The 21,316-nt window shown below is 45.5% G+C and overlaps 1 protein-coding gene across 3 annotated transcripts; it reads left to right on the plus strand.

Annotated features, from left to right (window-relative positions):
* Window positions 1–15,845: 15,845 nt before the first annotated feature.
* LOC147606721 (pentatricopeptide repeat-containing protein At2g39620-like) lies at window positions 15,846–21,097 on the plus strand. Of its 3 annotated transcripts, none has more exons than XM_086792169.1 (3): window positions 15,846–16,159; window positions 16,190–16,231; window positions 16,356–21,097. In XM_086792169.1, the coding sequence occupies exon 3, from the start codon at window positions 16,430–16,432 to the stop codon at window positions 20,945–20,947; it is 4,518 nt and encodes a 1,505-aa protein (XP_086648295.1). In that variant the 5' UTR covers window positions 15,846–16,159; window positions 16,190–16,231; window positions 16,356–16,429; the 3' UTR covers window positions 20,948–21,097. The 3 variants fall into 3 exon arrangements, with proteins under 3 accessions (XP_086648295.1, XP_086648294.1, XP_086648296.1); XM_086792168.1 differs by having other exon boundaries at window positions 15,846–16,156; window positions 16,191–16,231; XM_086792170.1 differs by having other exon boundaries at window positions 15,846–16,231; window positions 16,338–21,097.
* The last annotated feature ends 219 nt before the right edge of the window (window positions 21,098–21,316 follow it).

Consider the following 21,316-nt stretch of genomic DNA (forward strand, 5'->3'; position numbering starts at 1 on the left):
TGAATTGGCCTCTTCCACCTGCGTGTTGTTGTTGTGAATTCTGGGACTGTTTTGTTGTTGCTGCTGTTCGGCCACCTTGTTGTTGCTGCTGTTCGGCCACCTCCTTGGCCGCGTCCATGTTGGCCGCGTCCATGGCCTCCTCTACCTCGTCCTCTTCCTGAACTTGTGTAGAAGGCCTGTTGCTCTGAATTGTTTTTGTTTTGTGAAGACTGTTGATCTTCACCCAAGATCTTCTCTTCTATAATCAACATAGACACCAAATCTGTGAAATTGGGGATGTTTTCCCAAGTCTGAATAGACGTCTTGAACGCCTTGTATTGTGGCCCGAGACCATGTAGACAGACTTCCACCTTATCATCATCATCTACTGAAACACCAATAGATGCAAGGGATTCCACAATACCCTTGATCTTCAATAGTCATTCACATACATACTCTTTTTCTCCACAGTATGAAGTTCATTCTTCAACTGTATCTTTCGTGCCTTGGTATTCGTTTCATAGAGTTTTACCAAGGTGTCCCACGTCTCCTTGGGGGACTTGGCATCTTGTATGTGCCCAATCATGGTGTCCTATATACTGATAGAGAGCCAATACATAACTTTTCTGGCTCCTTGGTTCCAATCCTTGAAGTCTTTCACATTTGCAGCAGTCGGATTGATCTCCGGTATCTCCGGTGCCTCTTCATGCTCACCTTCTATGTAGTCCTAGTAACCCTTTTCCATCAGGAAATTTGTCAACCTGTACCTCCATGCATGGAAGTTATTCTTATCAAGCTTCTCAGTAACAATCTGGTTTATGCCATCATTTGACATCTTGCCAGACACACAAATTTACCAGAAACAGCACTCTGGTTTGTCCTGCACAAACTGCTGTATTTTCTACAGCGGTACTGTACAACACTCAAATGTCACAACCAATGACCACAATGTGCATACATACACCCAATGGCAACTGTTGACCTCCTTGCAGCACACACAATGTCTGCACAACCAATCTATCTTCCTACAGTTCTTAAAACAGAGTTCTGCAGAGAATCGATGACTTACCCATAGTGCTTGAAATCGCCTACTTTCTGAAAAATGGAGATCCTAACGCGCCCGAAACGCGTTTTTGACCCGAAAAATTTTGTCCAATAGGACGTTATAGTTGTCCTACAGCTTTACTCCCGTGAAGAAAGCTCCTCAATTAGAGATAGTTTGCCGGTGCCTTTCGTAGAGCTCCCAACAAGGGTGTATTCGCCAACACAAATAGGGAAGAGTAGTTGAAGCTCTTACCCTCATACCACTTCCTGTGCTTCTCTTGCTTGCAGCTCAGCCCTTAGCATGAACCAGGCTCTGATACCATAAAAAGATGCAGGGGAGAAGAGAGCTTGAGCTCTTGCAAGCACACACACGCTCACAAAACCCTAAAAGAGAACACACAAGGTGAGAGGCTGAAAATCTTCTTCTTCTTCACACAACACTCAACACACACCATATACAAAGATAAGAGCACACAATATGAAAGGTACTCAACCAAATACATACTAGGGTTCTCTATAGTGTGAACCCAACTAAATGAGCTGGCGCTATAACTATGCCAGTCTCTAGAATGGCTGTCACACAGCCTATCATCCCACTGGCCGCATATCACCCATGATCTCACCAACCATGCCAGTGGTGTAAGTGTGGGGCCTATCCCCCAAGCGGGTCATCAGTGTCCACCGCCTCACTAGATGAGCTCGATATCTCAACTGAGTTTATGGTTGCCATCCCAAACAACGAACATCTTGCCAACCATGTGTTTCCATCCTTCGGTCTCCTCCAATATCATGTCAAATTGACAATGATAGATCGTGGTGGTTGGCTGCACTTCGATGGTCGAATGGAATGGGGGCTTTTCTTGGGAATCCCTTTGAGACAATAAATGCCACCATTGTTGATTAGTACTTGCTCTCCTCGATGCTTCTGATCAGCCCCTCGACAGAATCCTTGTTCGTGTGGATTGTTGGGTTTGCAAGGAGGCGACAAAGTGGCACTCTAGGGAGGCGATTTTAGTTGTTGACCAAGTGGTCCTCCACCCAATTTGTCGAGATGTGTCGATCAACCACTTGGCCGAAACTCTCTTTCACAAACTCCTCTTCTTCTACAATTGTGGCACTACCGGTAACCACACGATTGTTGACGGCCGTTGAAGAACCAACTTCCATAGTCAGCTACAATTGTGAGGTGTTTGTCACCTCGCTTGATGTGGCCACTTGTGATATGCCCGCATGTTACGAGAGAATGATCTCATCTTACGATCTAGTGAGCCCTTTTGTTTGCAGCAGATGAGTCTGTGGAGGCATTTTGTCTTGAATACGCATCCATATTACCATCAATACTTCTTAAATTAGTCTTTTGTAATTCAACATGTGATGCAAATATCTTAAATTAGTATTTAAATTGCATTAATGAAATTCCAATTGCATATGATGCTATTAAAATTGTTATGCTATCCATATGAAGTCTACTTGGAGAACTTTGATGATTGAGAACTCTTCCTTTGACATTGAGGACAAGTGAGAATTGTTATTGCTTGAGGACGTTTCAACCATTGAGGCGTGCTTGTTGAGACCACTTCCACTGGTGTGCCGGCCGCTTCGTTGTTGAGATCTCCACTTTGTGGGAGGAATTAGAGAGACAACGGCTGTTGAGGGGTTAAGAGAGAGAGGGGAGTGAGGGAAAGAGGAGGGCGAGCGAGAGAGGGGGACAAAAGGGGGGGGGAGAGAGAGAGAGAGAGGGGGGGGGGAGTGAGGAAGGGGACAAGAGAGGGATTGAGGGAGAGAGAGAGGGCGAGTGAGGGGGACAAGAGGGGGAGAGAGAGGGCGAGTGAGAGAGGCGAGAGGAGGAGGCGAGAGCGAGGGAGCGAGAGGGAGGCGAGAGGGGGGGGAGCGAGCGAGAGGCGAGAGGGGGGGAGCAAGAGGGAGGGGAGAGGGAGGGGAGGGGCTGTTGAGGGCTTTTGTGAGCCCTCAATGGCGCTGTACCAATGGCTTGATAGCCATTACATAGCTGCCCACCTGGCCACGCAACGTGGGCATGCGTGGCCCATGTAGCCATTATCGCGTGCCACGCACGCGGCAAAGGCCACAGGCCTTGTGGCCTTTGTCATGTGGGCGACAAAGACCACAAGGCCACCCGCGTGTGTAATGGTCACATGCGAGCATTACACGCGTCGTCGTTATGTGTAGCCACATGTCCACATGGCGATGATTGGGTGGCCATGTGTAGCCATGATGATTGGGTGGCCACGTGTCCACATGGCGAGTCTTGCATTACACGCGTCGTCGCCACGTGGTAAGTCCATGTGGACTCGGTGGCCACGTGTAGCCACGTGGACTCTATCGGCCACATGGCACTCTATCGGCCACATGGTGTTGAGATATCGAGCTCCAGTGAGGCGGTGGACACTGATGACCCGCCTGGGGGATAGGCCCCGCACTTACACCACTGGCATGGTTGGTGAGATCTTGGGTGATATGCGGCCAGTGGGATGACAGGCTGTGTGACAGCCACTCTAGAGACTGGCATAGTTATAGCGCCAGCTCATTTAGTCGGGTTCACACTATAGAGAACCCGTGCATGTATTTGGTTGAGTACCTTTCATATTGTGTATACTCTTATTCTTGTATATGGTGTGTTGAGTGTTGAGTAGAGAAGAAGAAGATTTTCAGCCTCTCACCTTGTGTGTTCTCTATTAGGGTTTGTGAGTGTGTGTGTGTGCTTGCAAGAGCTCAAGCTCTCTTCCCCCTGCATCTTTTCATGGTATCAGAGCCTGGTTCATGCTAAGGGCTGAGCTGCAAGCAAGAGAACCACAGGAAGCGGTACGAGGGTAAGAGCTGCAACTACTCTTCCCTATTGTGTTGGTGACTACACCCTTGTCGGGAGCTCTACGGGAGGCACTGGCAAACGATCTCCGATTGAGGAGCTTTCTTCGCGGGAGTGAAGCTATAGGGCAACTATACAGTCCTATGGACTATCCTACGGACTGAAATTTCCGGCCCGAAAACGCGTTTCGGGCGCGTCTGGACCTCCGTTTTTCAGAAAGTAGGCGATTTCGAGCACTGCGGGTAAGTCATCGATTCTCTGCAGAACTCTGTTTTAAGAACTGTAGGAAGACAGATTGACTGTGCAGACACTGTGGGTGCTGCAAAGAGGTCTACAGTTGCCATTGGGTGTATGTATGTGCATTGAAGTCACTGGTTGTGACATTTGAGAGTACTGCAGTACCGCTGTGCAGAAAATACAGCATTTGTGCAGAAAAACCAGAGTGCAGTTTCTGGTAAAGTTGTGTGTTTGGCAAGATGTCAAATGATGGGATAACTCAGATTGTGGCTGAGAAGCTGGATAAGAATAACTTCCATGCTTGGAGGTTCAGGTTGACGAATTTCCTGATGGGAAAAGGTTATTGGGACTACATAGAAGGTGAGCATGAAGAGGCACCGGAGATACCGGATATAAATCCGACTGCTGCAGATGTGAAAGAGTTTAAAGACTGGAACCAAGGAGCTAGGAAAGTAATGTATTGGCTTTCCATTAGTATACAGGACACCATGATTGGGCACATTCAGGATGCCAAGTCCCCCAAGGAGGCGTGGGACACCTTGGTAAAGCTTTATGAAACAAATACCAAGGCACGTAAGATACAGTTGAAGAATGAACTTCATACTGTGGAGAAAAAGAGCATGTCTGTGAATGACTATGCGTTGAAGATAAAGGGTATTGTGGAATCCCTTGCATCTATTGGTGTGTCAGTAGATGATGATGACAAGGTGGAAGTCTGTCTACGTGGTCTCGGGCCACAATACAAGGCGTTTAAGACGTCTATTCAGACTTGGGAAAACATTCCCAACTTTACAGATTTGGTGTCTATGCTGATTATCGAAGAGAAGAACTTGGGTGAAGACCAACAGTCTTCACAAAGCAAAAACAGTTCAGAGCAACAGGCCTTCTACACGAGTTCAGGAAGAGGACGAGGTAGAGGAGGCCGTGGACGCGGTCAAGGAGGTGGCCAAACAGGTAATCAGAATTATGGCCAGCAGCAGCAACAACAACAACAGTCCCAGAATCAACAACAACAACAACACGCAGGTGGAAGAGGCAGATTCAGAGGCAGGGGGAGTCAAAGAGGCCGTGGAAATTGGCAAAGACAATATAATGATGCACGTGAATGCTATTATTGTGGTAAGCCTGGACATGTGCAGTCAGAATGTTATAAGAAGCAGGCTGACATGCAAAATGGGAAAGTGCAGCAAAACAACTATGCATCCTCAAGCAGAAATAATGAGGATAATGAGAGGTTGTTTGTTATGCAGCATGTCGTGAATGCCATGTCTGAAAATGTTGATGCAGCACAAAAAGATAATGTATGGTATGTGGATTCAGGCGCTTCGAACCACATGACGAGTCATGGGGAGTGGTTCAAGGAGATAAAAAACCCGGAAAGACCAGGTTTTGTGGAAACAGGGGATGACACTGCTCATCCAATCGCCCACGTTGGAGATGTGCCATTATCTATGCAGGATGGCAAAGTGAAGTACCTTGCAGATGTACTTCATGTACCGAACATAACAAAGAATCTGGTTTCAGTTGGCCAGATGATTGAGCAGGGTTTGCAGGTTAGGTTTAACCCTGATGGGTGTTATGTCGAAGACTTTAAAGACAAGTGCAGGTTGGTTGCAAAAGGCAACAGAGTGGGCAGAATGTTTACGTTGGATGTAGACATGCCTGAAATGAGTGCTGCGATGTTTGCAAATGGTTCAGGAGTTGTTGCAGACACAGACATATGGCATAAAAGGATTGGTCATGTGAATGTGCAGAGATTGAAGTCTATGCAGACAAAAGGAATTGTGACAGGGCTGCCAAAATTTAAAGTGGAAGGTATGCATAAAATCTGTGAAGCATGCCAATTTGGGAAGCAAACAAAGCATGTGTTTCCACGTAACAAATATGTGAGCAGAAATGCACTAGATGTTGTGCATTCAGATGTATGGGGTCCTACGAAGACCGTGTCTATGGGAGGCTGCAGGTACTATGTCACTTTCATTGATGACCACACAAGAAAAGTGTGGGTATATTTCATGAAGGAGAAGAGTGAGGTGTTCACTCACTTTCAGAATTTCAGAGTTTTGGTTGAAAAGCAAACAGGAAAATATGTAAAGTGCCTAAGGTCAGATGGAGGGGGAGAGTACTTCTCCAATGAGTTCTCTGAATTCTTGAAGAAGAATGGTATTCGGAGACAGTTCACATGCAGATACACTCCGCAGCAAAATGGAGTTGCTGAGCGAAAAAACAGGCACATTGCTGAGATTGCGCGAGCATTGATGGAAGAGAAGAATATGCCGCATTGCTATTGGGCTGAGGCTGTTTCTACAGCAGTATACATCATGAACAGGACTCCAACTGCAGCCATACATGATGTAACTCCAGAGGAGAGGTTTACTGGCAGAAAACCAGATTTGTCTCATCTGAAAGTCTTTGGATGCATTGCATATGTGCATGTGCCAGATGAGCTGAGAACTAAGCTGGATCCGAAAGCTGAAAAATGTGTGTTCGTTGGATATTCCCTTGAGCAAAAGGGATACAGGTGTTATAACCCTACTACACGTGAGTTGAGGGTAAGCAGGGATGTCGTCTTTGATGAGATGAGCAGCTGGTATGCTGCTGAAAAAGAAGCTGTTGGGGCTTATTTGAGTGGAAGTGTGGTTGCACAGAATGCAGGTCAGCAATCACAGTCTTTGAGTGGACCAGGAGAGTCCTCATCTAGTGGGTCTGTTGATAGACCATGGAGTGGCAGGCTACGTCATAATACTAGCCCTGCAAATGTGAATAGTACATCACGTAAAGGAAAAGAGAAAATGGTTGAGCCCCTTGGTATGCCTGACATTTCTGCAGGGCATTCTCATGTTGATGGAGAGTCTAGTGGCTCAGATATGAGCCTTGATGAGGAGCTTGGGATCCCAGCTATGAGAACACCTGGTGTAAAGAAGGCTATGGAAGCCATGAATGAAAAGCTGCGAAGATCAGGGAGAGTGAAGAACCCTGTGCAGAGATTTACATATGATGGTTATGTGGCACATCACTATGCATATATGGCAAAGGTTGTGCAGGTTGTTGAGCCCACATGCATTGATGAGGCTATTGGAAATGTGTGTTGGGAGAAAGCTATGGATGAGGAGATGGATGCACTATATGGAAATGAAACTTGGGATTTAGTGCAATTGCCAGAAGGCAAGAAAGCCATTGGATGCAAGTGGGTGTACAAAGTTAAACATAACAGTGATGGGAGCATAAACAGGTACAAGGCTAGATTGGTAGCCAAAGGATATGCGCAGACATATGGGATTGATTATGAGGAAACTTTCAGCCCAGTTGCCAAGATGGCAACGGTGAGAATTGTGATAGCAGTGGCTGCGTCAAAGAAATGGTCTTTACATCAGATGGATGTAAAGAATGCATTCTTGCATGGGGATTTGCAAGAAGAGGTGTATATGTTGCAGCCACCTGGTTATGAGGATGTGGGTCACCCCGAGCATGTTTGCAGGTTGAAGAAAGCCTTGTATGGCTTAAAGCAAGCACCAAGAGCATGGTCTGACAAGATTTCTGAATATCTTGTCACTATTAGCTTTCATGTAGCCAATGCAGATTTCTCATTGTATGTGAGACATGGTGATAGAGGAGTTGTGCTTGTTGTCATCTATGTAGATGACTTGATCATTACGGGGGACCATGATGCAGAGATCTTTGATGTAAAGATCTTGCTTAGACAGAAGTTTGAGATGAAGGATCTGGGGGAGCTCAGATATTTCTTGGGCATTGAGGTGATTAGGTCACCACATGGTATTGGATTACTGCAGAGACAGTATGGCTTGGACATGTTGTCCAAGTATGGTATGACAGGCTGTAAGCCTATTTCTGTGCCATTGGATCAGAATGGCAAGTTGAGTGCAGATTCAGGAGAGATCTTGGAGGATCCTACTATGTACAGGAGCATAGTAGGAAGTTTGATCTACATGACGATCACCAGACCAGATTTGAGCTATGATGTTGGGTTGGTGAGTCAGTTTATGCGGGTTCCACGGAAACCGCATTTGGATGCAGTGAGACGCATACTGAGGTATGTGAGGTCTACTTTGCATTGTGGACTATTCTATGAGACTGGGACAGAGATATGTGTACATGGGTACACAGATGCTGATTGGGCTGGTAGTATCTCAGACAGAAGATCTACCAGTGGATTCATGTTTTCTTTGGGGAGTGCTGCTGTGACTTGGAGCAGCAAGAAGTAGCCTACGGTTGCTCTATCGAGTACGGAGGCCGAGTACAGAGGAACTGCTATGGCAGCATGTGAGGTAGCTTGGTTGAGAAAGCTACTTGCAGATTTGGGTCTATCAGTGGATAGACAAGTTGTCATTTTCTGTGACAACATTAGTAGTATACAGTTGGCCAGGAACCCAGTCTTTCATGCTCGTACGAAGCACATAGAGGTCCACTACCACTTTGTCAGAGAGAAGGTCTTGGCAGGAGACCTTGACCTTGTTTATGTCAGCACAGAGGATCAGGTAGCTGATATCTTCACCAAAGCATTGGGTACAGAGAAGCTTTGCAGATTCAGGGCTTCGCTTGGTGTACATGAGATGGAGTTGAGCTCGAGGGGGAGTGTTGAGATATCGAGCTCCAGTGAGGCGGTGGACACTGATGACCCGCCTGGGGGATAGGCCCCGCACTTACACCACTGGCATGGTTGGTGAGATCTTGGGTGATATGCGGCCAGTGGGATGACAGGCTGTGTGACAGCCACTCTAGAGACTGGCATAGTTATAGCGCCAGCTCATTTAGTCGGGTTCACACTATAGAGAACCCGTGTATGTATTTGGTTGAGTACCTTTCATATTGTGTGTACTCTTATTCTTGTATATGGTGTGTTGAGTGTTGAGTAGAGAAGAAGAAGATTTTCAGCCTCTCACCTTGTGTGTTCTCTATTAGGGTTTGTGAGTGTGTGTGTGTGCTTGCAAGAGCTCAAGCTCTCTTCCCCCTGCATCTTTTCACATGGCACACTACGGTGTGCCACGTGTGCCTAGCATGGCGCCCACGTGGACTGCACCACCGTGCAGTCCACATGGCTGCCACATGTAATTCCTGCACTTGGGCATTACACATGGCAGCCATGTGGGAGGTCCACGATCGTGGGCCTCCCATGTGTGAGGCCCACAACCGTGGGCCTCACACGTGGTTGGAACATGGGAGGCCCACGATCATGGGGCCTCACGTTCCGTGCTCTCAAATCTTCTAATCCTAGTCCTGCAGAAATGAACATGTTTGCAGTCTACACCATCATGGATGAGTTGCTGTTCTTTTCTGATCGCATTTGTGTGCCTCACAATACTTCATTGCGGAATATTCTCATTCAAGAGCATCATGAAGCTCCTTATGCTGCTCATCCTGGTATCAACAAGACATATCGGCTTTTGTCTGCTACATACTTCTGGCCTCAGATGCAGTAAGATGTTATCAAATTTGTCAAAGCTTGTCATTCATGTCAGATAATGAAAGCCTCTCGACAACTTCCTCAAGGGTTACTTCAACTGTTGTTGCCAGTTCCCAATGAGAGATGGGAAATTATTAGTATGGATTTTATTACCACTTTGCCTCGTTCATCCAAAGGCAATGCTCAGATTCTTGTGGTGGTTGATTGATTTTCCAAAATGCCGCATTTCATTCCTTGCAAGAAAGCTGCTTCAGCCCCAGATGTGGCGTCGTTGTTCGTGCAACATGTCTTCAAATTGCATGGTTTGCCGAAGACCATCATCTCTGACAGAGATCCAAAATTTACTAGACATTTTTGGACATCTTTGTTCAAATCTTTTGGCACGAATTTGTTGTTCAGTTCAGCCTATCATCCTCAAACAGATGGACAGACTGAAAGAGTCAATCAGATTTTGGAAGAAATGATTCGACATTACATTCAATCCCGTGGCCAAGTGTTAGGCCCACGATCGTGGGCCTAACACGTTCTAGCCATGCGTGGGCATGTGCGTGGCCATGCATGGCTATTTCAGCCCTCTTGAGCTCTCTCGATCCACTCGGCTCTCCTCTCACGTTCTCTCGGCCCTCCTCTTGTGCCCTCTCGATCCTCCTCTCGCGCCCTTCACTCCACCTCCTCTCCCGCCCTCCTTAAGCATCCCCTCCACTTTGAACCTCTATCAAGCGCTCCCTTTTTGAGAACCTCTTTCTCAGGCGCCTTCCTCAAGCGCCTCTTCAGCTCCTCCCAAGCGCCCACTTCTGTGTTTGTTTACGCGTCATGACCACGCCATCATTAGAGGAGCTTACCATGGAGTGTATCATCTTGCAAGGATTGAAGCAAATAATCCAAGGAAAGGAGAACGACTTGGAAACAATAGATATGTTTGAGCTCAAAATATCAAGGGCAGTTGCTTATTGGAGGACATACAGGTTTATTAACGATGAGAACAAGCAATTAATTAAGAATATGGCCCAATCAATGGTTGCCCGTCGTAGAAACTTATGAGTGTCTTTCATACTAAGTTTTGAGGTTTGTAATAATGTTGGCATTACTTCATAATGCAACTTCTTTGATGTAGAAACTTCATAATGCAACTTCATAGTGCCAGCTTCTTTAATGTATTTGTCGAGTTTTTTAGATAGTTATGTTTTTTTATGTTCATCTTGTAAACCGTGATGAAGGAGAGTGCGGAGAGAAATAGGAGAGAGATGACTGGATGCTAATTTCGAGAAAAAATAAAAATTAACATATATTTATTTTTAGAATTTTTAAAATAATAAAAAATATAATTAAACTATAACGGTCTGATTAAAAATGGTCAACTTGCTTAAGGGTCTTAATCACCATTCAGTACTTGTGAACTCCCTACCTATTGTACCATTCTTTTTTATTCTTGTGTACGTCATTTTTTCTCCTCTTTACAATGAGTTGCACAATCACATTCCCATCTTCTAAGAAAAAACTGAGTTTCATCAATGGACAGGTTGTGGAGGTGAGTGCAAAGTTTTTACATGAGCAAGTAGCTCCTTGCTCATTTTGTGGATTGCAAGCCTTAGAGTAAGTATTGGGACCCAAGAGTTGCACATTCCTCTTGAGGCAACCTCTAATCATGAGGGAGAGGAGTTCTCCATACTTGAGGACTCTCTATCAGCAGCCAACTACTCGGCAATAGTTGATTCTTCATTAACGTTAAACCCAGAACCAATAGCCATCTTAGACAGCCCGCCCAAAGGTTTTCCAACTCTGAAGAATGTGATAGATTTATGCAGCCCAGAGGATACCAATGCATCAGGCTCATCCAGTGTTGCAAGAGGACAAGGTAAGAGCATTTTAGAATACCTTTTCAACGAAGAAGGGAAACACATTAACAAAGATTTTACTAAATGTCAGACATTATTAAGGCCATGGAGATTCCTAAACAATACAATGGTGATATTGCATTTGCATTCCCAACGACCATGGGCCCAAGAATGGACTCCATGGAGCATAAGCATGATTGTGGTCAAAGTCGCAAACCTCTAACATTGCCTTCCCTGGAGTATGTCCGCGAAGCCATTGTCTAGGTAGTTTGAAGTGTGTTAATGAACTTTGTCTGCGTTTAAAGAACAACAGGGTGTCAAATACATCACATTTTACTGGAAGCATGCTAAAGGCACCAACAACTAGAGAGGAGTGCACCAATGCGTTTGGGAAGCTCATATGCCATTACTGCTCAGTTCAAGCGATGTGCAATTGCTACATGCAATTGCTACATCTATTATGTGATGCCCTCCGACGAGACGATGAGCAGATTAATGATACACACCGGCACCCATCAACATAATGTACGTGTAGGCACATCAAAGGCACTAACTGATAGGACCAGGCAAATGGTGTCCAGGGTGCTAGGGGTGGATCGCAATGCTGGGGCAAGGAAGGTTTAAATGTGTGTGGCAAAAGAAATCATCCTCTCATTTCATTGGGGAACAAGAGTTCATCAACATTGCAGAGGAGATGGGACCACTAGTGGAAGACAACTAGTAGGCTAATCTGGTTGGTAAATTTGGTAGGTGTTAAATAGTTATTTAAATCTTGATAAGATGCATTGTAATATTTGAACAATTTATTTTTTAGGTTTCGGAGGTCAATGGTTGCAGCGTGGCAAGGCCCTTCAAAGGAGAGTTTTGGCTTGGATGCACTTCTGAAGCTGAAGTGAGAGTGCACTTACGACTTCTTCCATGGAAGCAGGTTCCCAGGTCAAGGGTCCTCAGGTGAGAAGTGCTATGTTTTCAAGATGTCCACCATTGGACCCGCTTTCAGGGTTGGATTTGGTGAATAGAATGCGACAGACTAGCTCTGGTGACTTGTAACATGCATGGATACAGTTCGACCACACCCGACGAACATCAGGGTGACCATGGCTTGTCATGTATATGATCCAAGGTAGAAAATTACCAATGTAGAGTATTTAGGTGGTTAGAGCAAGCTAATTGTACAACCTCTTAAGTGACTATCGTTTTCACGCAGCATGCAAGATCTTCTCACCATTGCGACATGTGAAATGAAAGACGAGGATATGGATGCCCAATGTCTATTTTGGGAATGCATTAATGAAGTGATGGACAACCATGGTTGTGAGAGGGAAGATTTCTATGGTTTCATGGCAGACGAACGAAGGCAAACTGCAATGCAGTTCTCAATGGTGGAAAAAACAACGTCTTGACAGATAGGGAGAGGTCTTGTCTATTTCATTGGGAGCAAAGCATGGCTGCCCACACAACAAAGTACGTGTGTGTTACGTCTCAAGGAGAGCACAAAGCAATGTGTGAGAAGTGGCGCATGGCACCTACCAGTAAAGCTGCATCAGTGGAGGCTCGATTGATATGTCAATGGTGGCGCAGTGGTCATGTGATGGACATGAATTTGTCAGCAACAATGGACTCTTGATTGAGTTGGTGGGAAGTGCACATAGCACATTGGGGTTCAGTCATGACAACGATAGAGAGAAGTAATGATGGTCCAAATACCCCAAGAACAAACCTAGCAGAAAGCAAGCATGGAAGTTGGCTGGCAGGGAAGCAAGATTTCTCTTTACGATGCATGTACTACTGATATGGCAAATGCAATTTTACAAAGCACAAAGGTAGTCTCTTACAATCAAGGCAAGCACATAGGGAGGGGCACAAAGCACAAAGGTAGTCTCTTACAATCAAGGCAAGCACATAGGGAGAGGCCCAAGCTTGGAGAAACTAAAAGATCGGTGCTCTACAAGCCCTGCCCAAGTGGTCCAAACAGTTAATCAGGCAACTGAAGGAACACCCATGTACATGGCACCTACCCCTCTCATTGGTGACAAAGAGAGTGCACGTCACAAGAGACCGTCAAGGGTGGTATTGATATTGATGATGAGACCACGCATCGACCAGAGTACAACACACATGTAAGAGATCGCAAGTATTCGGGGAGGCCATGGAAGATCAATTTCAAAGAACATGATATAAGCAAAACTCCAGAAAGAACTGCAGAAGCCACAGAGCGCAATGCCATTAAGCGCAAGGTGAATGAAGCAATGTCGGCAATCCGAAGGACATGCATTGGCAGCAAGGTCACATGCAACGGAACGCCTCGTGGGGGTAAGAGGTGTGGGCAACACATAGTCAGATCTGCTAAGGGTGTGCCCACACCTTCCTTTGAAGGCTATCACAAACACCCTAATGGTCTCATTAGACAATGGATGTGGTTCTGCCTTGACCACGTGCTTCATTGCTATATAGTGGACAACAACATAGACCCAAAGCCCAGTCCACCACCCAAGATATGGCAAGTTGCTATAGGAACAAACCTCACAAACGAGGAGGTATATTCATTGTGGGAAGGTGGATACCAAGTGGAGTGCACGAATGCAGAAGGTGTTGTGTCCACCCCATCGCTACGCGATGGGGCTTCAAGGTTCTTTACAACTACAACTTCAAAAGATCTGCCATATGGGTCCAGTACTAATATAGAGGCTGGTGGGTCAAGCATGCGAAATGGCATAAGAGTCAAGTACCGCACGTCAATATTAGAGGAATCTTTTTGGAATCCGCTCGCCTAATTCCCAAAAAGCGCTAGCTCGAAAATGCTCGCCAGAAAAATGTCCCCCTTCCACTAAACCCCAGAATGCTGCATTTTTCCTTGTGTCTCTTAGCCCCTTCACATTCTAGGTACACCCCCTCACCTCACTGGTATTCTAAGGCAGTAGTAGGTACCATATGTCTACCTCTGTCTCTTCCTCCCATGTTAAACCTCCCCCAAGTTCCTCAGTCCCTAATTGTATAGCTCTCCAATCAATTTCCACTTGCTAGTTAAATCTGCCCATGGATGAAGTTTCACTATCCTCCACACCTAAAGGACTAAAAGGATTAGAGTAAGGAGATACCCCAGACCCCTCCTTGGATTTGCCACTGTCTACTAAACCCTTCCCATCTCATTTATTAAGAAATTTTCTATCTTCCCCTTCTAAAGCTGCAACCCCCGTTTGCTTTATCCCTCAATTTAGTCCATCCCTACTCCCCAGATGCCCCCTCCTTAACTACCACCTTTTCCTTTCCTTTTCCCTCCTTAACTACCACCTTTTCCTTTCCTTTTCCCTCCTTTTGAGTGACCTTTTCAATGTTCCCAACCTTACTTCCTCCCACAGATTCATCATTCTTCCTCTCCTCCCCTCCCCTCCTATTTCCTCTTCCTTTGATACACCACAATATCTGACAATATGTCCAAAATCACCACATCTAAAGCAGGCCTCCGCGAATGCCCCAAAGATCAACTTCAACTCCATCTTCCCCATCTCTCCCAAGTCCACCTCTAGTACCTTAGGAGTCTCCTCTAGTACCTTAGTATTCCACATGACACAAACCTTTTTTGAGTGTCTCCCACTCTCCTCATCTCTTGGCACAAACAGGACTGGCCCTATTGCCTTTGCCAAATCCCCCATCGCCGGCCTCAACCAAGGAGGAAGTCCTTGAATCTCCACCCACATCGGACACGCCTCTTGCAGGATCTTGTTCACATCAAAGACAGGGTTGAATGACATCACATGCACCAACCTCTATCCCATGAATAGAGGGGCTATGGCGAACAAATCAACTACTGCATGCCCTTTCACAAACAACAGGTTGAAGAATCCTTTACGTAGAAAATACACCTGTGACACCACCCTCTCTTCTTGAAGCCACTTCCCTAGCTCCACCTTGCTCAGCGACCTCCCCGAACACATTAGTATCGCACTACACACAAAGAACATCCCTATCTGCCTCTTCACAAAGTCAGATGAGATGTTTGCACATACCTTCTTCCCTCTAGTTGTCCTCTCCTGCTGAGCTTTGCTATTCATCCTCGAAGAGATCTAATCAAACTGAGCTTTCTTCGCCTCTTTGTCACCTTCTTCTTCTTCACGGTCCCTCTTCATTTCTTCATCCGCATCCCAATCTCCCTAGCCACCCTCTTCGGCATCGTCACTCTGCTCCCACATCCCCACCATCCCTCCACTCTCCCCTCCTCTTACGTTTGCATGCACTTGCCACGCGCCAACCACCTACCCACTTTGGTACAATAGCATGCAAAGTTAAAATCCCCACTCTCTTGTCTCAACAGATGATCTCTCTCGTCTAGTGTTGCATGGTCTCGTTGACACTTGACAAAAGAAGAAGACTATATTATATCAAATGAAGGACATAATGCATCTATCTATTACAATATCAATCTTAAACGAGGGACATAATGCATCTATCTATTACAATATCAATCTTATAGTCAAATAAATGAAATAATAAAACTAGGAAACAAAGAAGATTCCAAAAAAACTGGGAAACAAAGTAGATGGTCGAAGCTACCGTACAGACCTGTGACCTTTTGTAGAGACCTAATTTTGTATAGGGGGTTAAGGTCTGTGCTAGACTTCTAATGTTGGGAATTACTGAAGATTCCTGAGAAAAAGTGATCAAAATGTAAAAAAAGGCAGATCTTCCACTGTCTGCTAACACCCTTAGTTTCATACAAACCAAATAACCCGAAGAGCTGATCAACACCCAGGTGCGCTAGCTGCTGCTTACTCCATCTGAGCTACAGCAGACAAGTTCCATCGCGACATCTCCACAAATGAAAATCCAGGTCGAGCAGTAGTAGTAAGGCCGTTTTTGATTTCTAAGGGGACAAGAGTGCTCCTCACTCAGGTTAGCTTTCGACGATAGCGGGGCCCTTAATCTTGACGGTATTTCGAACTTAATATTAAACTCTAGGTCCGTAATCAGTTTTGAACCATCCTAAAACCCTAAACAGTTTTCATGCCCATTGCAGCATTCAAATTTCCGGGCTGCCTGCCACATCCAAGGTTGGGTCAAAAACATGCATGAGGAGAAGAAAGTGGATGAATGCAGCAAAGGATGCGTGGCCAAACTCTCAAGGCTGCATGCAAAACACAAGGACTATTGGAAGATAGTAGTTTGGTGCTCAGGATACAAACATGCATTCCTTTGGAGGAGATGGATGAACTTCCTCTTGTGGAGAACCTTGTCAAACTTTTGCAGGAAAGCAAAAAAGAGAAAAGCTTAGATCATGTGAAGATCATGCATATCTACATGTGCAGCAATGGTCTGGAAGCTCATGAAGTGCTTGGGAACTACCTTGTCCCAGTCTTTGTGGATTGCGGAAGCATCTCAAGTGCCCAATGGGTTTTCAGCAAATTGCCTTACAGGAATGAGTACTCCTGGACGTCTTTGTTACATGGCTATGTTGATTGTGGGGAATCAGAGCTTGCCCTCAATCTGTACAAGAAGATGCAAGAGGAGCATGTCCAACCTAGCAGGTATACATTTATGGCCCTGCTGAAAGCTTGTTCTTTAATTAATTGCATGCGAAGAGGCCGAGAAATACATGCAGAAATCTCAGAAAAGGGGTTTGAGAGGGATTCTTTTGTTGGCAACACTTTGGTGGATATGTATGCCAAATGTGGCTCCCTTGCAGAAGCGCAGGATGTGTTTGATGGGTTGCCACGTCCAGATGTAGTTTCATGGAATGCACTTATTGCAGGATACACTGAGCAAGGTCTTTCTAAGGAAGCACTGACCCTTTTAGAACCTATGCAAGCAAAAGGTATGTCTCCAGATGCCATCACATTTATTTGCAGCTTGAAAGCATGCAGCTACATAGGAGCCACAGATAGGGGCAGAGAATTACACATGGAGATCATCAACCGCGGTCTTGAAATGTACTCCTTTGTTGGCAACAGTTTGGTGCACATGTATGCCAAATGTGGCTCTCTTCTAGAAGCACAGCAAACATTCAGTAAACTGGAATTTCAGGATATTGTCTCTTGGAATACATTAATTGCAGGATATGCTGAAAATGGGTTCAGTGAGGAAGCCCTAAAGAGTTTGGAGCATATGAAATCAAAGGGTATGTGTCCTGATACCATCACATTTGTCTGCATTTTGAAAGCTTGTGGCAGCATGGGAGCCATAGACAAAGGTAGAGAAACACATGCTGGCATTGTCAAACAGGGGTTGGAGACAGATTCTGTATTAGGGAACTCTTTGGTGGATATGTATGCCGATTTCGGCTCACTGGCAGAATCGAAGAAAGTGTTTGATGGGCTGCTTTTTAGGGATGCAGTCTCTTGGAATGCTTTGTTGACTGGATTTTCTGATTGTGGAGAGGAAGCACTAAACTGTGTCAAACAGATGCAGCTGGAAGGTGTCTCCTCAAATGCTATCACATTGGTTTGCAGCTTGAAAGCTAGTGGCAGCTTAGGAACCATAGAGAGAGGCTGGCAAGTGCATGTTGAGATTGCCAAAAAGGGGTTTGACAGGTTTGATCTTGTTTTCAACACTCTAGTTTGTATGTATGCTAAATATGGATCACTTGTGGAAGCACAGAAAGTGTTTGACGGGTGTGCTAGTAGAGATACAGTTGCTTGGAATGCACTATTGACAGGATATGCTGAACATGAGCTTGGTGAAGAAGCTCTCAACTGCTGGGAACAGATGCTTCTGGAAGGTGTACCTCCAAATGCTGTGACATTTATTTGCAGCTTGAAAGCTTGTGGCAGCATAGGAGCTTTAGCAAAGGGCCAGGAAATACACACTGAGATATGCAAGAAGGGACTTGAAAGAGACCCTTTCCTTGGCAACACGCTGGTGGACATGTATGCCAAATGCTGCTCACTTCTAGAAGGGCAGGAAGTGTTTGACAAGCTTACGACTCATGAAGTAGTGTTGTGGAACACACTTGCTGCAGGGTATGCTGAGAATGGTATGGGTGAGAAAGCGTTAAGGTGTTTGAAACAGATGCAACTGGAGGGTATGTCTCCGGCTGCTTTGACATTTGCTTGCAGCTTGAGAGCTTGTGGGAGCATAGGGCTTCTTGACAGTGTTCAAAAACTACATGTTGACATTGCCAAGAAGGGTTTCGATGGAGAACCTTCTGTTGGCAACACATTGGTAGATGTGTATGCCAAATGTGGCTCACTTGTAGAAGGACGAGAAGTGTTGAACAAACTTCCGGTTCAAGATGTATTCTCCTGGAATGCGCTTCTTGCAGGTTATGCTGAACATGAACAAGGCTTCGGTGAGGAGATTGTAGATTGTTTGGATCAGATGCAACTAAAGGGAGTTCCTCTAAACCTTGCTACATGCATTTCCTATTTGAAAGCATATGGCAGCATAGGAGCCATAAGAAAAGGTCAAGAAATGTATGCTGAGGTTACAAAGAAGGGATATGAACAAAATCCTTTTGTTGGCAGCACTATCTTGGATATGTATGGCAGATGTGGCTCACTTTCAGAAGCAGAGCAAGTGTTCCACAAGCTACCCGTTCGAGAGCTAGTGTCATGGACTGCTTTGATTGCAGGATATGCTTCAAAAGGGCTTGGTTCCAAAGTGCTCAGCTATTTAGAGCAGATGCAATCGGAGGGGATCTCTCCTTCTGCTGTTACATTTATATGTGGATTAAGATCTTGTGGCAGCATAGGAGCTCTAGATATGGGTAGAGGAATGCATGCTGAGATTGTGAAGCAGGGATTTGAAAGAGATCTTTCTGTTGGAAACATGCTGAGTGATATGTACGCTAAGTGTGGTTCATTTGCAGAGTCATGGAAAGTCTTTGATAAGTTATCAGTTCGAGATGTTGTTTCTTGGACTGCACTTATTGCAGGATATGCTCAATATGGTTTCAATGAAGAGGTTCTGAACTGTTTGGAACAGATGCAACTAGAGGGTGTTGCATCTCCTGATGCTGTCACATATGTTTGCAGCATGAAAGCTTGTGGTATTTTGGGAGAGATAGAGAGGGGACGAGGGATACATGGTGATGCTGTTAAACAGGGACTTGGAGAAAATCTCTATGTCAACAATGCTATCCTGGATATGTATGCTAAGTGCAGTTCGTTTGTGGAAATGCAGTGCTTGTTTAACAAAATGTCGGTATGGGATGCAGTCTCGTGGAATGTATTCATGGCTGGCTATAATGATCAGGGTCTCAGTGAGGAAGCGCTTGATTGTTTAACACAGATGGCACTGGAGGGAGCGTCTCCTGGTGCTGTAACACTTATTTACAGCTTAAAATCTTGTTGCAGCATAGGATCCTTACATAGGTTGCAGGTAACACACTCTGAGATTGTCAAGAAGGGTTTTGAAAGAGATACTTTTGTTGGCAACACATTAGTGGATGTATATGTCACACTTGGCTCACTTGCTGAAGGAGGGAATGTGTTCGACCATCTAGAAGCTCCAGATGTAGTTTCGTGGAGTGCATTAATTGCAGGATATTCTGAACACGGGCTTGCAGAGGAAGCATTGACCTGCCTAAAAAGAATGCAGGTGGAGGGATTGTCTCCAGATACTGTCACGTTTGCCTGCATCCTGAGGGCTTGCAGCAGTAAAGAAGCCATAGATAGGGGCCATGAAATACATGCCAGCATTGTGAGGGAAAGCCTCGAACAACACCCTTCTGTTGGCAATGCTCTCATTGATATGTATGGGAAATGTGGCTACATGGTAGAAGCACAGGAAGTGTTTGATGATCTGCTAGCTCGAGATGTGGCCTCATGGAACACACTGCTTGCTAGGTATGCTGAACAAGGGCATGCTCATCACATGCAACTGGAGGGTGTCTCTCCTGATGTGGTCTCAAAGAACTCTGTGATAGTGGGGTACACCAAGCAAGAAGGTGAGAAGGTTTTAAAGGCTTTCTTGCAGATTCAAGAGCAAGGCTTGTTGCCCAGCAATTCAATCTTTGCGAATGTCCTGAAAGCATTTGGCGATGTAGCAGTACTGGAATCTGGGAAAAAACTGCATGCTCGAATTCAGAGCTCTGGAGTTCCTGAAATAGTTCCGGCAACGGCTCTCATTGACATGTATGGTAAATGTGGAAGCATGATAGATGCCCAGAAGGTGTTTGATACAATGCCCACAAGGGATCTTTTAGTTTGGAACACCTTGATTACAGGGTATGCCCACCAAGGAGAGAGTCAAGAGGTCTTTCACTTGTTTGAGAGAATGAAGGAGAAAGGCATACAGCCAGATGGGGTCACGTTTCTTAATGTTCTGACTGCATGTAGTCATGCAGGTCTGATAGATAGAGGCCTTGAGTGCTTTCAGGATTTTAACAAGAACACTAACAGTTCTCTGACAGTGAAGCACTACAGTTGCTTGGTCGATCTCCTTGGTCGTGCAGGACAAATGCACAAGGCTGTGGGGATGTTGGAAATGATGCCTTGCAAACCTGATCTCGTGGCTTGGAGTGCCATGTTAGGTGCTTGCCGAAACTGGGCTAATGTAGAGCTTGGAAGGCAGGCTTTCGAATCGGCAGTGAGATTGGATGAGTCACATGCAGCAGCCTATGCCTTGATGTCTAGCATTTATGCAGACGCAGCAGGATGTGAAGATGATTGAAGTGAACATGGACCAATGTGGGCAGTCTGTGCCTTGATGTCTAGCATTTATGCAGATGCTCGTTTGTGAAAGGATGTGAAGGAACAGGTATGATCATACATAAACTTGTTGTATAAGTATAGTTTGGTGGAAACCACACTCCATGGTGAAGCTCTAACCTCCCGACCACTCGCACTCGCACTCGCACTCACACTCGAATAAATCCCTCTTCCGCAGAGGTTTGTGTCACGTGCATCCCGCACTTGGATGCCACGTAGACATATGTACAAGAAGGTGCAAGACTTGGGGTGGAAAACTCATGCCATGTGAGCCCAGTCCGGGACGAGTCAGCCAAGGTTCCACTCCATTCTCGCTCATGTGGTTGGTTTT

This window comes from Cibotium barometz, chromosome 57, assembly GCF_041138505.1.
Source record: "Cibotium barometz isolate CiBa-2024 chromosome 57, ASM4113850v1, whole genome shotgun sequence".
Lineage (NCBI taxonomy): Eukaryota > Viridiplantae > Streptophyta > Polypodiopsida > Cyatheales > Cibotiaceae > Cibotium > Cibotium barometz.